Source organism: Macaca fascicularis, chromosome 1 (assembly GCF_037993035.2).
Source record: "Macaca fascicularis isolate 582-1 chromosome 1, T2T-MFA8v1.1".
Taxonomy (NCBI): domain Eukaryota; kingdom Metazoa; phylum Chordata; class Mammalia; order Primates; family Cercopithecidae; genus Macaca; species Macaca fascicularis.
In genome coordinates, this window is record NC_088375.1 from 63,102,886 (window position 1) to 63,118,967 (window position 16,082).

The 16,082-nt window shown below is 53.1% G+C and overlaps 1 protein-coding gene across 4 annotated transcripts in view; it reads left to right on the forward strand.

Moving 5' to 3' along the window:
* Nucleotides 1-11,563, forward strand: part of TMCC2 (transmembrane and coiled-coil domain family 2) — a 44,485-nt gene extending 32,922 nt beyond the window's left edge. For all 4 annotated transcript variants that reach the window (XM_005540579.4, XM_065540554.1, XM_015448912.4 and 1 more), the window contains 3 exons: nt 7,219-8,153; nt 9,358-9,493; nt 10,051-11,563. In XM_005540579.4, the coding sequence (XP_005540636.2) occupies nt 7,219-8,153; nt 9,358-9,493; nt 10,051-10,362 (1,383 nt within the window). In that variant the 3' untranslated portion in view covers nt 10,363-11,563. The remainder of the gene's footprint in view (nt 1-7,218; nt 8,154-9,357; nt 9,494-10,050) is intronic.
* Nucleotides 11,564-16,082: the final 4,519 nt, after the last annotated feature.

The following is a 16,082-nucleotide window of genomic DNA, read 5'->3' on the forward strand; positions in this document are numbered from 1 at the left end:
ATTCTTTTGGGAATTGAAAATATCTAGGAGTGGAATTGCTGGGTCATAAAGTAATTCTATGTTAATTTTTTGAGGAACTCCCAAACTATTTTCCACATCAGCTGTGCCATTTTAGGTACATTGCACGAAGCTTCCAATTTCTGCACATGTTCACCAACACTTATTCCTTTTTTTTTTTTTTTTTTTGAAGCAGGGTCTCACTCTGTTGCCCAGGCTGGAGTGCGGTGGTGTGTGTGTTCATAACCCACTGCAGCCTCGAACTCCTGGACTCAAGGCATCCTCCTGCCTCAGCTTCCTGAGTAGCTGGGACTATAGGCACACACCACCACACCTGGCTGTCTTTTTATTTTTTGTAGACAGGTCTTGCTGTGTTGCCCAGGCTGGTCTTAAACTCCTGGGCTCGAGCAATTTTCCCATTTTGGCCTCCAAAAGTGCTGGGACCACAGGTGTGAGCCGCTGTGTGCAGCCCACTTACTTCCTTTTTAAAAATTACTAGGGTCTGGGCTCGGTGACTCATGCCTGTGGTCCCAGGTACTTAGGAGGCTGAGGTGGGAAGATTGCTTAAGCCTGGCACGTCCAGGCTACAGTGAGCCATGATCATGCCATTGCACTCCAGCCCAGGCCACAGAGTGAGAACCTGTCTCAAAAAAAAAGAAAAAAATTATTATAGTCATTCTAAGGGTGTGAAGTGTCTCTTAATTTGTTCGTATTTGTTTCTAAGCACCTGCTTTATACCCTTTACTCAGTGTTTCCTCTCCTCATCGTGATAGCTCTCAGCTGGTAAGTGACAGAGCCAGGATCTAAATCAGTGCCCAACTCCAACTTTAAAGCCCTTTCCTTTACATTCCGCAGGCCCTGTATCCTGTCTCATCGCTGGTCTTTTTGGCAAATCTTTTTCCTTTTCTCACCCTCTGACCTGTTCCAGCACTCTGAACAGCTTTCTCATCTTTTTCTTGTTCACTAATTTTCTTTCCTTTGTTAAAGCATAATCCCTCTTTGTACCTCTCCCTGTCTGCCAGTTTCTTGGCTCTGTTTACCTTGGTTGCCCTCTCTCCATCAAGTCCTGAAAGGGAGCTGTCACCCTGGGTATGTGTGCCGCGGAAGGCAGGGCATGGAGAGCTCCCCGCCTTCCTCAGACACGCCAGCTCCCTCCATGGGGAAGGAGAGCAAAGTGATGTTTTGTGATTGGAGACTCAACAGCAGATCCCAGGCATTGTAAACCTCTGTGAAGGGTAGGAAAAAGCTGGTGTCCTGCTGTAGGACTCCCAGGCTGGAATCTTGACCCAGGGGTAGAGAAGAGGGGCTGGCAAGAGGATCAGGATCTCAGCTCAAGGCCACTCCACACACCAGGCCCAGGAGTGTCTCTTCTCTCCTTCGTGGGGATTTCCCAGCCAGCTCCAACTCTGCTTCTCAGAGTTGTAACTAGACAGCACAGCCTCTCCGGGATCTGGAGGTCTTGGGTTCCCTCCAGGGATAGGGGTAGAGACTAAAGATCCTGGAGGGGAAGGATGGGGGGATGTCTGCTGTTTCCTGTTAGCATGCAGGATGTTTCCCTTGTTCTCTAAACTGAAATAACCTTTCCTGGGTTTGGTCAGCCTGTGTGTGAAGAGGGCAGATCCGAGTGAGATAAATGTGAGGTTTGCCCCAGAGGGAGGCTACCCCTTCCTTGATTTGAGGAGTGTCTCAGTGCAGTCTGGGGCTCCAGGCAGACTGCCTACCTCCCTGTGTCCTTCTTTGCATCCCTGATGGGTGGGGTGGGGACTGCACGATCTAAGGAGGAGGCTGGTGTTGGGGAGAAGCTGTTAGGTGCTTTCCTGAGGTTGAGCTCCAGGCTACAAGCAGGGATGAGCTCAGTCTCAATTAGGATCTCGTGGTGAGTCCATAGTAAAAGTCTCCGGTTGGCAGGGGGAGTTATCGAAGGGAGTTAATTCAGATGGATGTGGTTGCCAAGGTGTTCCAGCCTTAAAAGCAAAAACCACAAACAGGATCTTGGTATCTCCCACAGAGTGTTCCCTCAAGCACCTCCTACCACCTTCCACAACACACACAAACCTCTTCTCTTGTTCTCAGGTTTGCACACATGCATGCAGGTACACGCACATACCCCTAAGCACGAGAGGGGGCTGGGTGGGCAAGGGAAGTCTGCATGGAGACCAGTAAGATTAAGGGTTACCTCCAGTGAGGAAGGCTGGAGATGTCACCGTGATAAGTCTTCAGAGGTGATTTTAAATGCTGTGGCCAATATTTGGACATTTCTAAGGATTTGCACGCCCTCAGATGTGGAGAAGGCAGGATGGGGCTGGGGAGAACTCTTTTGTTTTTCCTTGCTCTCTCGGGGTGTAAAAGCCAACAGTCTGGCCAAGTGCAGCATGGCTCAGGCCTGTAATCCCAGCAATTTAGAAGGCCAAGGCAAGAGGATCGCTTAAGCCCAGAAGTTTGAGACCAGCCTGGACAACATGGCAAAACCCTGTCTCTACAAAAAAAATAACACAAATTAGCCAGGTGTGGTGGTGTGTACCTGTAGTCCTTGCTGCTGGGGAGGCTGAGGTGGGAGGAGCACTTGAGCCTAGGGAGGTCAAGGCTGCAGTGAACTGTGATTGCCTTACTGCACTCCAGCACTCCAGCCTGGACAACAGAGTGATTCTGTCTCACCAAAAAACAAAAAAAGCCTGCAGTCTTAGCTGTATGAAATTCCAATTTCATTGCTGTGGAGTGAGGCTGGGCTGTGGTTGACAACCACTGATTAGACTCTCTTGCTTCCTGAAAAGGTGGCAGAGGGCCAGCTGTCCTAGCCAAAGGTATCTTAAGCTGTGGGTCTGTCAGAGCTACCCAGCCCTCCAAGGTGAGGTTAGGCCCTGAGTTTTGGAGCCAGACAGGATTTATATTCTAGGTTCTTTACTTACTAGTTGTGTAGTCCTGGGCAAGTTATATCTGTAGGCCTTGGTTTTCTCTCCTGTAAAATGGAAATAATAGTGCTATCCATCTTGTGAAGTTAATACTGGGATTAAATGAATTAATAGGTGTAAACACTTAGAGACAAGTCTGACGTATGTCAAGAAATGTTAGTGTCTGAAGGAGATTGGTTCCAAGACCCCCTGCAGATACCAAAACTCCAGATTGCTTAAGTCTCATACAGTAAATGGTGTAGTATTTGCATAGAACCTACACACATCCTTCCTTTAAGTCATCTCTAGATTACTTACAATACCTAGTACAATGTAAATACTATGAAAATAGAAAATAGTTGTTATACTGTTTTTTTGTTTTTTGTTTTTTTTTTGTTTTTGAGACAGAGTCTCTGTCACCCAGGCTGGAGTGCAGTGGTGCAATCTTGGCTCACTGCAACTTCCACCTCCCAGGTTCAAGTGCTTCTTATGCCTCAGCCTCCCGAGTAGCTGGAACAACCGGAACACACCACCACACCCAGCTAATTTTTTTTTTCTTTGAGATGGAGTCTCACTCTGTCGCCCGGGCTGGAGTGCAGTGGCACGATCTCAGTTCACTGCAAGCTCCGCCTCCTGGGTTCACGCCATTCTCCCGCCTCAGCCTCCCAAGTAGCTGGGACTACAGGTGCCCGCCACCACATCCCACACCCAGCTAATTTTTGTATTGTTAGTAGAGACAGGGTTTTACCATGTTGGCCAGGCTGGTCTCGAACTCCTAACCTCAGGTGATCTGCCCGCCTTGGCCTTCCAAAGTGCTGGCAGGTGTGAGCCACTGCGCCTGGCCCCTGTATTTTAAAATTTGTATTATTATTTTAATCCATGGTTGGTTGAATCCATGGATGTGGAATTCTCAGATATAGAAGGCCAACTATAATTGTTATCCTTATCCTTTTCCAAAACATTTAGAATTTGAGAAAAAGAGAAGAGCCCAGAGGCCACCGGGAAAATATGCACCTTTCTGGAAGCCAGTGGAGCTGAGTCCTCCACAGGGAAAAGAATAAAATGGGGATATGTTCTGTGACTGGAGACTGACCCACTCAATCCAGGCATTGCAGACCTTCATGTCACCAAGGAGGTGTCCAGGCCTCCATGGAGGGACGGAAGGAGCTGGTGTCCTGCTGCAGGACTGTTAGACTCAAGTCTGGGTCCTAGGGTAGAGAAGAGGGGTGGGCGAGGGAGCCAGGGCTTCAGCCCAGGCCTCTGCACCCACCATCAGGCCCCAGCTGTTTTTCCCAGGAGTGTCTCTTCTCCTCTCATTAATGGGGATTTCACAGCCAGCTTGAACTCTGCTTTTCCATTTGTAAGCCAGAAAGATGCCAAATCAAGGGAGGAGGGGGCCAAGCTGCCAGGAAGGAGCCACAGCAGGTAGAGACTTTGCTATTTTACACTCCCATATAGTCCTAAAGCACTTTTGCTTTTCACAGCATTTCACATCCATTGCTTATTAGCTCCTCCCACTCTCCCTCTAAGTAGGTGGGACAGACTCTCTCCCTGTTACAAAGATGAGCAAATGGCAGTGATGCAGCCAGACTCAGAACCCATTTTCTAGATATTCTTTCTCCCAGGAAGAGAGTGATAGAGAGCTGGGCATCTGTGGAAAGGGCAGCAGCTTTATAAGAGAGCCAGATTCTGTAATATCAAAGGCCGTGTGTTGCCTATAAAACTTAATTTGGGGCCGGGCGCGGTGACTCAGGCCTGTAATCCCAGCACTTTGGGAGGCCGAGGCGGGCGGATCTCCTGAGATAAGGAGTTCAAGAGCAGCCTGGCCAACATGGCGAAACCCCATTTCTATAAAAAATAGCTGGGCGTGGTGGCTCATGCTTGTAATCCCAGCTACTTGGGAGGCTGAGGCAGGAGAATCACTTGAACCCAGGAGGCAGAGGTTGCAGTGAGCTGAGATGGTGCCACTGCATTCCAGCCTGGGCGACAGAGTGAGACCCTGTCTCCCAAAAAAAGACAAAAAACAAACAAAAAAACCCCTTAATTTTGTGTAGTTCTAGCAATACGGAGTAAATTTGTTGGTATAATCTCTGAAATAAATTTAGGCCAGCTTGATTGCAGGCATTTTTTCTCCCAGGGGAAAAAAGGATTATGCTGCCCAGAATCAGACTCAGCATTTAATGAGTACCTTCTGTATGCTTCGCACTATGCCAAGTGCTTGCCAGACATCATCTTGTATAGCCCTCACAAAAGGCCTGAGAGTAGCTATGATTACCCCCCTTTTGTCAGCGCGGACACTGAAGGTCAGGAAAATGGAGAGATGGGCTTTTTGCTGTCACTGCAGGGAACAAGGCAGGAGGAAGCAGCCTCATTGCAGGGTAGGGTTTTAAGTCAGGCTACAGTGACAGTTTGACCTTGGAGTAGATCACTTAAGGGAGACTGTGGGTATGAAAGGTCAGAAATTCTGAGAAGCAGAGTCCTGAAGGTATGAGCACCTGCTGGGAGGGCAAGAGGGAATGAGGGGAGACCCAAAGCAAACATAAGAGGGAAGTCCTGACTTCAGGAGAGATTAGGGATGGGGTTGTGGTTGTCTCCAGCATCCCCGGGGGAAGCCCACAGAGGAGCCGCCCTCCCCCGGCTCCTGAGTTTGGCAGGGCTATTGTTTTCAATCATGTTTCCCAATAACTTTGCACCTTGGCAGAATCAAGCCAAGTGACTTATGCCTGTTGTTGGCAGGGACTGTTTCCAGTTCCGGTGCATGTTAGACTGGGCCACTTTCTTTGTGTTTAACCCCTTCCCCCACATATATCTGACCACACCCCTGCCCCCTCCCATACATACTAAGGGCGAATGATCTGACCCAGCCTTGCTTGGGGTGTGCTATGTGTAAAAATACATGGGGTTGAGCCATTTCCTGCTGCTTCCGTTGTTGCATGGCGATAAGACACTGGGGACTCAGCTGTGGACAGAAAGATCCTCCAACAGGCTGAGGGGAACCAGGAGCCAGGGGAGCGGGGCTCAGGCCTCCCCGCTTTCAGCCCACCTTACATTTCCCATCTTTCCTATCTCCTGCGACCTTTTCCTTCCTTTCTCTCCCTCCCCCTCATCCTTTCTTAGTCTCTCTTCTCCTTTCCTTGTCTCTCCAACTTTGGTGCCACCCTGATGCACTCAGGAAGCCTGCCCGCCTGGTGGGGAGTAAAGGGGGCTGTCATTTCCTTCCTACGCATTCACCCTCTGCAAAGCTGGGTGGCTGGTAGCCTCAGGCCCCCAAACTGGTCCCTGCTTCCCTTGGCCTGTGAGTTCCTTCTGGGGCTTTAGTCCTCGGGACCCGGCCAGCAGGGTGGGGGTGGGGCATGCTCCTCTCCCAATTCTCGGGGACTAGGAAGGACTGGGGGCTCTTACCATTATGAAGCGGAAAAGGTTACCAATGACTCTGGAGAGCCATAAGGTAATGGAGGGCCCGGGAGAGGTGTCAGCAGAGGCAGGGTGGCCCACCGAGCTGTGTTAGTGAAGATGGGGTGGTGAGGGCAGGCAGGCAGGACACCAAGTGTAGGCTTTGGTCAGCCCTGAGGGAGAGGCCTGGGAGAGGCCTTATGAGGCGGTTGGGTCCAGAGAGAAAAATTGTCTCATTTCTCAGAAATCTAACCCCATCACTCCAATGAGGCCTCAGACCTGCCCTGTCCATGTACTGGAGCTTTAAGAGTTCTGGGCTGGGGCTAGGCGCAGTGGTTCACACCTGTAATCCCAGAACTTTGGGAGGCCAAGGCAGGCAGATCACTTGAGGTCAGGAGTTCGAGACCAGCCTGGCCAACACGGTGAAACCCCATCTCTACTAAAAATACAAAAATTAGCCAGGCATGGTGGTGGGCGCCTGTAATACCAGCTTCTCAGGAGGCTGAGGCGGGAGAATCCCTTGAACCAGGGAGGTGGAGGGTGCAGTGAGCTGAGATCATGCTACTGCAGTCCAGCCAGGGCAACAGAGCGAGACTCTGTCTCAGATAAATAGATGAACAAACAAACAAAAGAGTTCTGGGCTGGAAGTTCTGTCCTTTCCTGGCCGTGTGTCCCTGAACAACTTGCTTGACCTTCCTGGACCAAAAGAGGAGCAGCTCTGCCTAGACTGCATTTTAGGGATGCTGTGGTGACTGGGTAGAGCGCAGATGTGAGAGCCCTGTGTAAGTGGCTGTCAGGGAATACTGTTCTTGTGGTGGTTGTCTTCTTTTGGACTCCTGCATCCATTTTCCAGGTAGAAAAACCAAGTCCAGAGGCATCCAGGGGCACTCCTATGGTCTCAGGGTTTACCCATGCTTCCTCTGCCTGCCTCTTTCCGCAGGTCGACAAGGGAGACTTGGTGGCCCTGAGCCTCCCCGCCGGCCATGGTGACACTGACGGCCCCATCAGCCTGGATGTGCCCGACGGGGCACCGGACCCCCAGCGGACCAAGGCCGCCATTGACCACCTGCACCAGAAGATCCTGAAGATCACCGAGCAGATCAAGATCGAGCAGGAGGCTCGCGACGACAACGTGGCAGAGTACCTGAAACTGGCCAACAACGCAGACAAGCAGCAGGTGTCGCGCATCAAGCAGGTGTTCGAGAAGAAGAACCAGAAGTCAGCCCAGACCATCGCCCAGCTGCACAAGAAGCTGGATCACTACCGCCGGCGCCTGAAGGAGATTGAGCAGAACGGGCCCTCGCGGCAGCCCAAGGACGTGCTGCGGGACATGCAGCAGGGGCTGAAGGACGTGGGCGCCAACGTGCGCGCAGGCATCAGTGGCTTTGGGGGCGGCGTGGTGGAGGGCGTCAAGGGCAGCCTCTCCGGTCTCTCACAGGCCACCCACACCGCCGTGGTGTCCAAGCCCCGGGAGTTTGCCAGCCTCATCCGCAACAAGTTTGGCAGTGCTGACAACATCGCTCACCTGAAGGACCCCCTGGAAGATGGGCCTCCCGAGGAGGCAGCCCGGGCACTGAGCGGCAGTGCCACACTCGTCTCCAGCCCCAAGTATGGCAGCGATGACGAGTGCTCCAGTGCCAGCGCCAGCTCAGCCGGGGCAGGCAGCAACTCGGGGGCTGGGCCCAGCGGAGCACTGGGGAGCCCTAAGTCCAGTGCACTGTATGGTGCTGCTGGAAACCTGGATGCTCTGCTGGAAGAGCTACGGGAGATCAAGGAGGGACAGTCTCACCTGGAGGACTCCATGGAAGACCTGAAGACTCAGCTGCAGAGGGACTACACCTACATGACCCAGTGCCTGCAGGAGGAGCGCTACAGGTAGGTGCCTGCCCAGCCAGCCCCTCCTGCAGTCCAGCCGGACCTGGGATGAGGCAAGGAGCACTGGGTTTCAGACCCAGGGTGTGGAGGCAGTCAGAGGAGCATCTGCAGTTTCCTGGCGGCTGGAAGGGGCCAGCATGAGGCCCTAAGGAGACTTCTTTTTCTTCTTCTTTTTTTTTTTTTGGAGACAGAGTCTGTCTGTTGCCCAGGCTGGAGTGCAGTGGCACGATCTCAGCTCACTGTAACCTCCGCCTCCTGGGTTCAAGCAATTCTCCTGCCTCAGCCTCCTGAGTAGCTGGGATTACAGGCCCGCACCACCACACCCGGCTAATTTTTTTGTATTTTTAGTAGAGACAGGGTTTCACCATGTTGGTCAGGCTGGTCTCGATCTCCTGACCTCAAGTCAGGGATGACATTAATCCCTTCTTCATAGGGTCGTAAAGATATAATGAGTCCAGACCTGTAAAGTTGAAGCATGTGACTGTGTAACTTGGGAAACTTGAACCTCCAGTCGGAGCTCCTGGGGCCAGCCTGCAATGGAGCTGGCGTCTCTCGGCCTCTCCTTCTGGGTCTCCCTTCGGCCCTTTGCTGCCCTTTGCCGCCCTTTGCTGCTCGCTCCCTGGGCTCACGGAGGGATCTTCTCCTTAGCTAGCACTTTCTCTTTTTCTTCTCCATATATATGAAGAAGGTTTGGAAGATTGAAGGGGAGCCCCACCTAAAAACTATCCACTCCTCACATAATATTCATCTTACACTATTTTGTGCCTTCAGAGTGGGGATTGTGTCCTCCACACCCATGTGTCCCTGGTACCCAGAGAGCATCTGAGCCCAGGGCTTAAGAGCCCAGGTTGAAGTCAGCCAATCCTTAACTCCTCCCTTCATGAGCTGTGTGATCCTAGGCAGCTCAGCCTCCACGCCTCAGTCTTCTCCTCTGTAAAATGGAGATGACACTGGCACCTATCTCACGGGATTGCGGGGAGGATCCTATGAGGTCATGTAGGTAAGACGCTTAGCACAGTGCCTGCACCTAAGTGCTGTGTAAAGAGTAGCTTCATTGTTGTTGCTGTTAAAATTAGAACAGAGCAGAGCTGGACACGTGGGGTGGGCTGAGTCATTGTTTATTGAGAGAATCAATGAATCAACCATGGGAGAGAAGGGAGGCTCGGGGAGCCAGGACTGGTGTCACTCTCTCTCCCTCCGCCAGGTATGAGCGGCTGGAGGAGCAGCTCAACGACCTGACTGAGCTTCACCAGAATGAGATGACGAACCTGAAGCAGGAGTTGGCCAGTATGGAGGAGAAGGTGGCCTACCAGTCCTATGAGAGGGCGCGGGACATCCAGGTATGGCCAGGGCAACCGTGGGAGGCCCCACATGTGCTGGGAGAGCTGGCAGCAGCCAGAGGTTTAGGATTCTTGTCTCGTGGGGCATGATAGACACAGGCTGGCCTGTTGGCCGGGGCAGATAGGCACGTGGACGAAGAGGGCAGCATAGCGGGGGCCGAGTGTAGATGAGCAAGACAGGCCTGAAGCTGAGAGCATGCACTGTGCAGAGGCAAGCCCACAGGGCAAGGGCCACCAGGCCCCTACCTCTTTGATGGCAGCCTTGCAAATGAGTAATTGGAGTTCCCAGCCTCCAGCCTGCCTGAAGAGGGAGCTAGCTGGGATTGGGCCAGCTCCTCTCCATCCCTAGTAATCAAGACTCTCATTTCCTAGCATCCTCCCCAGAGAGTCATCCTTAAAGGGCTCTGACCCGAGTTACAGCTAGTCAACCTCCACTCCTCCTGGCCTTTGGAGAGGAGGCTTCGTTATAGGCACCTTCCCAGTGGGGTAGGTAGGTTTTCAGGCTAGGGGTCCTGCCCAACCTGAGCGCCCACCTGCCAGCCCCTCTGCCCCCACAGGAGGCCGTGGAGTCCTGCCTGACCCGGGTCACCAAGCTGGAGCTGCAACAGCAACAGCAGCAGGTGGTGCAGCTGGAGGGCGTGGAGAACGCCAACGCGCGGGCGCTGCTGGGCAAGTTCATCAACGTGATCCTGGCGCTCATGGCCGTGCTGCTGGTGTTCGTGTCCACCGTCGCCAACTTCATCACGCCCCTCATGAAGACACGCCTGCGCATCACCAGCACTGCCCTCCTGGTCCTTGTCCTGTTCCTCCTCTGGAAGCACTGGGACTCCCTCACCTACCTCCTGGAGCACGTGTTGCTGCCCAGCTGAGTGGCCAGCCATGCCAACCCTGTGCTCTCCGGCCCCCAGCTGGCCACTCTGCTCCAGGAGGGACCCTTGGACTTCTTCATGTGTCCAGTTTGGCCTCCTGCCCAAACTGTCCATTCCAGCAGCTCCTGCCCCCTTCTCTGTACTTGCTTCTGTCTGACACCTTCTCCCTGTTGGCCTGAAGGGAGCTTAGAATGCAGCCCTGGCTGGATGTAGTGGGGGCACCTGTGGCCAAGTGGAGCAGAGGTGGACACGGGATTGGATTGTTTTGACTTCTCCCAGCTGATCCTCAGGATGCCCCGGGTCAGGAAGGCCATTAAGAATAAGAGGAGAGGGCTCTGCCTCAACTTTCCTAGGAAAGAGCCCACCTCAGAGATAGCTACGGTTTCCTCTGGTGGAGATGGTGAGGATGAAGGCTGGAGAGTGAGGGAGGAGGCTCTGCTGGCCTCAGAGAACACAGGGATGGGAGGGTCCCTAGCCTTCGGGCACCTCTAGGGCCAGAGAGCAGGCTCAGAGCAGCTAGTGTGGAGCTCAGCATCCCCCACCCCACCCCTCCTCCCTGTAGAGCTGATTTATGGCCTCCTTCTGGGGCTGGGCTCTGCAGGCCAGGTGGGTGTGGCTTGTGTTTTCCTTGCTGTCCTTTCTGCCTGTACTGGATCTGCTATTTTCAGGGAAACAGGCCCCAGGGCCCCCCTGAGCCTCACCCTAAGCCCTTAGGCCTCTGGGAGTGCTGTTGGGTTCTATTTATTTATTTATTTGTTCTTTTGTTCCCTACCCATGCTCCCAGCGTCTTCCCTGCTGAGCACCGGGAGAGGTCCTACCCCGTCCTCTCTCTGAGGCCAGGGCCCTTCCATTCCATTTAGCCTCTGGATCATCCTGGCTGGGAGAAGTGGGACCGAGCCACCCAGCCCTTCTCTCCCCAAGCAGCCCTACAGCCGGGATGGGAGGCGCGTGGCCTCTCCTTTATCTGTCTATTTATTTTGTAAGTGTGTATTCATGTGGAGGAGGTCGTTGCTTTATTTTTTTAAGGCTCTGGAGTGTTGTGTATGGTTTCTTTTCACATCCCAGCCTCCCATGGGCACTTCCAAGAAGAGAGGGGATTTCTTGGAAAAGGAGAGAGGAATCCCCTAGAGCAGGGAAAGCAGTGCCTGCCAGCTGTTGTGCACCTTCCTGAGAAATAAATATCCTCTAAATTTTCAAACCATCCTGTCTGGTGTTGGTTGATTAGGTTGTGTCTGTGGGAACCACCAGGTGTCTCCCCACACCCAAGCATTCTGGGTAACAGGCTGGGCGTCATCTGTTGACCTGAGGCCCTCTTCCTCCAGGATCCAACAAGGAACAAGGCATGGCCTAAGTGGTGTGATAGGAGGAATGATATACACCCCATCCAGGCCTTTTGGAGTCCATGGGAGGGCAATTAGGAGAGAGATTTCCATAGCTCAGAGCAGTTGAGCTGCCAGCAGCCTGAATGACAAGCAGCAATGCCCAAGTGGGGCCACGAGAGGGCAGCAGAGTCCTTACTCTAACCCTTTCTCCCGGTGCAGCCCCAAAGAAGGCAGCTGCTGGAGTTAGCTTGGTTTTCTCAGCAGTCAGCCAGAGCACAGAGCACCTGCTCTCCAGGTGCTGGAGCGTGGGCTTGAGTGTAGTGACCAGGCCCTCTGTGGCTGCAGCGCCCACTCCCGGCAGTTCACACAGATGGGCACCCCAGAAGGCACTGCACTGCCAGCAGTAATCCTGTGGGAGTTTTGGAGAGGCCACCTGAATCTCCCTGCTGGGATGAAGCGGAGATGCTGACTTCCAGCATCGGGAACAGGGGGGATGGTGGGAAATGCACCCATGCCAGAGACCTGGGTCCTGGCCCATAGTGAGTAGATGGCAGCCAACTCACATCTGTCTGCACCTCAGTCTCCACATCAGTGATAGAGGATGTGCGGCAGCTCACTTCGAAGGGCTTGGTTCTGTGGGTCTGACAAATCAAAAGTTGCTGCTGTACTTGTGGCCTCCGGCTTGAGGAGACACCAAGAGTCAGGGACAGTGCCATCACCAGATTGGAGAGAAGGCTGTGCTGGTGCCACGGGGGTGGGCATTGGTGGCTCATCCTCACCCTCTGTACAATGTAGGAGTTTCACTAGGTGACCTTGCCAGTGTCTTCCAACAGTGTCATTCCTGGACCCTGCACTCACTTCCCTTGAGGGCTGCAGGTGGCCTAGAGCCCACATTCCTGGGCTCCAGGTGGGGGGTGACTGCCCCAGTCTGCAGACATTTCCCACATTCCTCCCCAAGGTCAGGTGCCTTCCCTGAATTAAATGTCACCACCAACCACAGCCCACACTGAAAGGGAGGAGGAAAAAGGGAGGGAGGGTGGCGGGCATGCTCAGCTGATCCTGAGACTGACAGTGAACAGAGGAGGTGGGGGAAGACCAGCCCCAGCTACATAGGGTCATCTGCAAAAAGGACAGAACACCAGCCTGTGTTTGCCTTATCATGACAACGTGTCTAATAAAGCCCTGCCCATCCGGAACGCTGATGGTCACTGATGCTTCCTTGTTTGTGTTTGAGCCTTCTCGCCCTTTGGAAAAAAGGGAGTGCAGCCCAGCATGGTGGGTTACCCCTGTAATCCCAGCACTTTGGGAGGCCGAGGTGGGTGGATCACTTGAGGTCAGGAGTTTGAGACCAGCCTGACCAACATGGTGAAACCCCATCTCTACTAAAAATACAAAATTAGCTGGGCATGGTGGCACATGCGTATAATCCCAGCTACTTGGGGGAGGCTGAGGCAGGAGAATCATTTGAACCTGGGAGGCAGAGGTTGCAGTGAGCCAAGGTTGTGCCATTGCGCTCCAGCCTGGGCAACAAGAGTGAAACTCTGTCTCAAATTTAAAAAAAAAAAGAAAGAAAAAGGGAGTACATTGTCCCCACTTCAACCTGGCCTCCTTCACTGGGATTGCCTCCTCTGTTGGGGACCATTCTCCTTCAGCACGCAGGGCCAACAGGCAGGTCCTTTCCAGAGCATCTGTCATGCAGGCCCCAGCCCCTCACCTGAGGGTCTGGAGGTCTCAGCCAGGCTGGTATGCCCCCCTCAGCCTGGGTCCACTAGGGAGGGAGTAGCTAAGAATTCGTGCTGGAATTGGCACATTACTGCTCTGGCAGCACTGAGCAGGCAGGTGGCATGTTTACCATGCCCGTACGAGCTGGCACTCCCTGCCAACCTCATCAAAACTGTAGGGCTACAACAGGTGCAGCCCTGGCAAAGAGCAAAGCAGGCAGACAGCACAGGCCAGCAGGAGGTGACTTAACCCTTGCCAGCCCAGGTTACTCTGGAATGGTTCTGAGCTATGGAGGGAGGGAAGGGAGGAGGAAAGACTTGGGGCCACAGGGTGGGAGAGGAGGGGAGCTGTAGCCAGGGCACCTGGAGGGATCTTCGTGGCAGGCTCAATTTCCCCTTCAAAGCCGGGGCCCTTAAGTCAAGTCTGGATCCCAATATTAAGGAGCCAGCAGACCTAGGCTCAAACCCTACTGCTGCTAGTCACCTTGGACAGGGTTCCAGCTGTTCTCAGCCCAATATCCTCATCTTCCAGGAGGAATGGAGGTGACATGAAACTGGTTCACAGGCTTGAGTGCAGGAGACTTGACATTCTGCAGATCAAGACTTAAGCACAAGGCCTAGAACATAATGGATTAACCCGAGATTTATTACTGTTCCTCATTCCTGACCCTGTGAGATGTTAAGGTGCAGGAGAACTGTTCAGAGAAGTCTAAAGCCGACTCCACAGGAACATACAAGACCAAGGGTGGCTAAGTGAGCCTCAGCCTCTGACACTGGAAGGCCTAATAGAGGTCCTCAGGGTTCCTCTTCCCTGGGAACCCAGAACCTGCTTATTCCCAGCAACCTCTCCCCTCCCTCGGTCTGGTAGACAAAGCTAGTCCAGTCCCAAGAGGCGAAGCCCCAGCTTGAGAGAGGACTGGATTCGGCCTATTTCAACCCAAGATGGCTGCCTCCACCCCAACTCCACAAGTGTATCAGTCTGTGGTTCCCTCCCGCCTCCAGCCCGTGGTCTTGGGTGTGGGGTCTAGGAAGGAGAGCAGGAATCAAGAGGCCTGCTTTTGAGTTGAGACTGTGGAGGTTGTGGCTCTCAGTTTCTCCAACTGAAACATGGGGATAATCATATCCGTGCTGCCCAACTGTTAGGACACCAGTGAGGCTCGTAGGTGTCAAGTATGAGTGCCTGCCCCACGGTACCCCAGGATCTCACCCTAGGGGAATGACCTGTTAGAATGCTGCCAGTCATCTGGGGCCCCAGGGAGGGCTCTGATCTGCCCGGGGACAGGGCTGGGCAGGGCTTGGGGAAGCAGCCAGCAGTGGCCCACGGGCCTGACAGCTTGTAGCCAACCTCCAGATGCAGATGGAAGGGGGAAGCTTAGTCCCCGCTAGGCCACGGGGAGGCATGTGGGGAAGGAGGGGAGGCTGAGACTTGTCGCAGCACATTCGGGCCTGCTGGCAGGTCCTGAGTCACCCAGGCAGCCAGAAGAGCAGTCGGGGTGGTGACAGCAGTGCTGCCTCCCAGACACGGGGCCTCCCAGGAGAGTACTCCCGCCTTGGTCCCCCCATACGCCAAGGCCGACTGTCCAGATGAAGTATCTCAGGCCCAGAGGTGCCACCTCAGCCATGCGCCTGCCTCCAGGCAACCATCCACAAAGCTGGCTCTGATAACAAAAGCACCAGAGGTGATTCTGAGAGGTCTGGGTGCCCATTCTCTGCTTCCTGCCAGCCTCAGCCTGAGCTTCTCTTGTTGCCCTTACTTTGTTCTTTTGTTTTGTTTTATTTTTAAGTGAAACAAATTATTTCAGTTTAATTTTCTCAGCATGTATCTGGCATTAAGTAGTTTTTATCATTTTTATTCCCATAGGTTATTGGGGAACAGGTGGTGTTTGGTTACATGAGTAAGTTCTTTAGTGGTGATTTGTGAGATTTTGGTACACCCGTCACCCAAGCAGTGTACACTGTACCCTATTTGTAGTCTTTTATCCATCTCTTGTTACGTTACTTTGATTATTCTTGTTTTTTGTTTTTTGTTTTTTGTTTTTTTTTGAGACAAAGTCTTGCTCTGTCACCCAGGCTGGAGGGCAATGGCACAATCTCGGCTCACTGCAACCTCCACCTCCTGGGTTCAAGCGACTCTTCTACCTCAGCCTCCTGAGCAGCTGGGACTACAGGTGTGTGCCACCATACCCAGCTAATTTGTTTTTTTTGTTGTTGTTTGTCTTGTTTTGTTTTTTGAGACGGAGTTCTGCTCTTGTTGCCCAGGCTGGAGTGAAATGGAATGATCTCGGCTCACCACAACCTCCGCCTCCCAGGTTCAAGTGATTCTCCTGCCTCAGCCTCCCAAGTAGCTGGGATTATAGGCATGAGCCACCACACCCGGCTAATTTGGTATTTTTAGTAGAGTTTCTCCATGGGGTTTCTCCATGTCGGTCAGGCTGGTCTCGAACTCCCTACCTCAGGTGATCTGACCACCTCAGCCTCCCAAAGTGCTGGGATTACAGGCTCGAGCCACTGTGCCCAGCTTAATTTTTGTATTTTTAGTAGAGACTGGATTTTACCATGTTGTCCAGGCTGGTCTCGAACTCCTGACCTCAGGTGATCCACCTGCCTCAGCCTCCCAAAGTGCTGGGATTACACGCATGAGCCTGTGTGCCTGGCCACTTTGGTTTCACTTACTGTA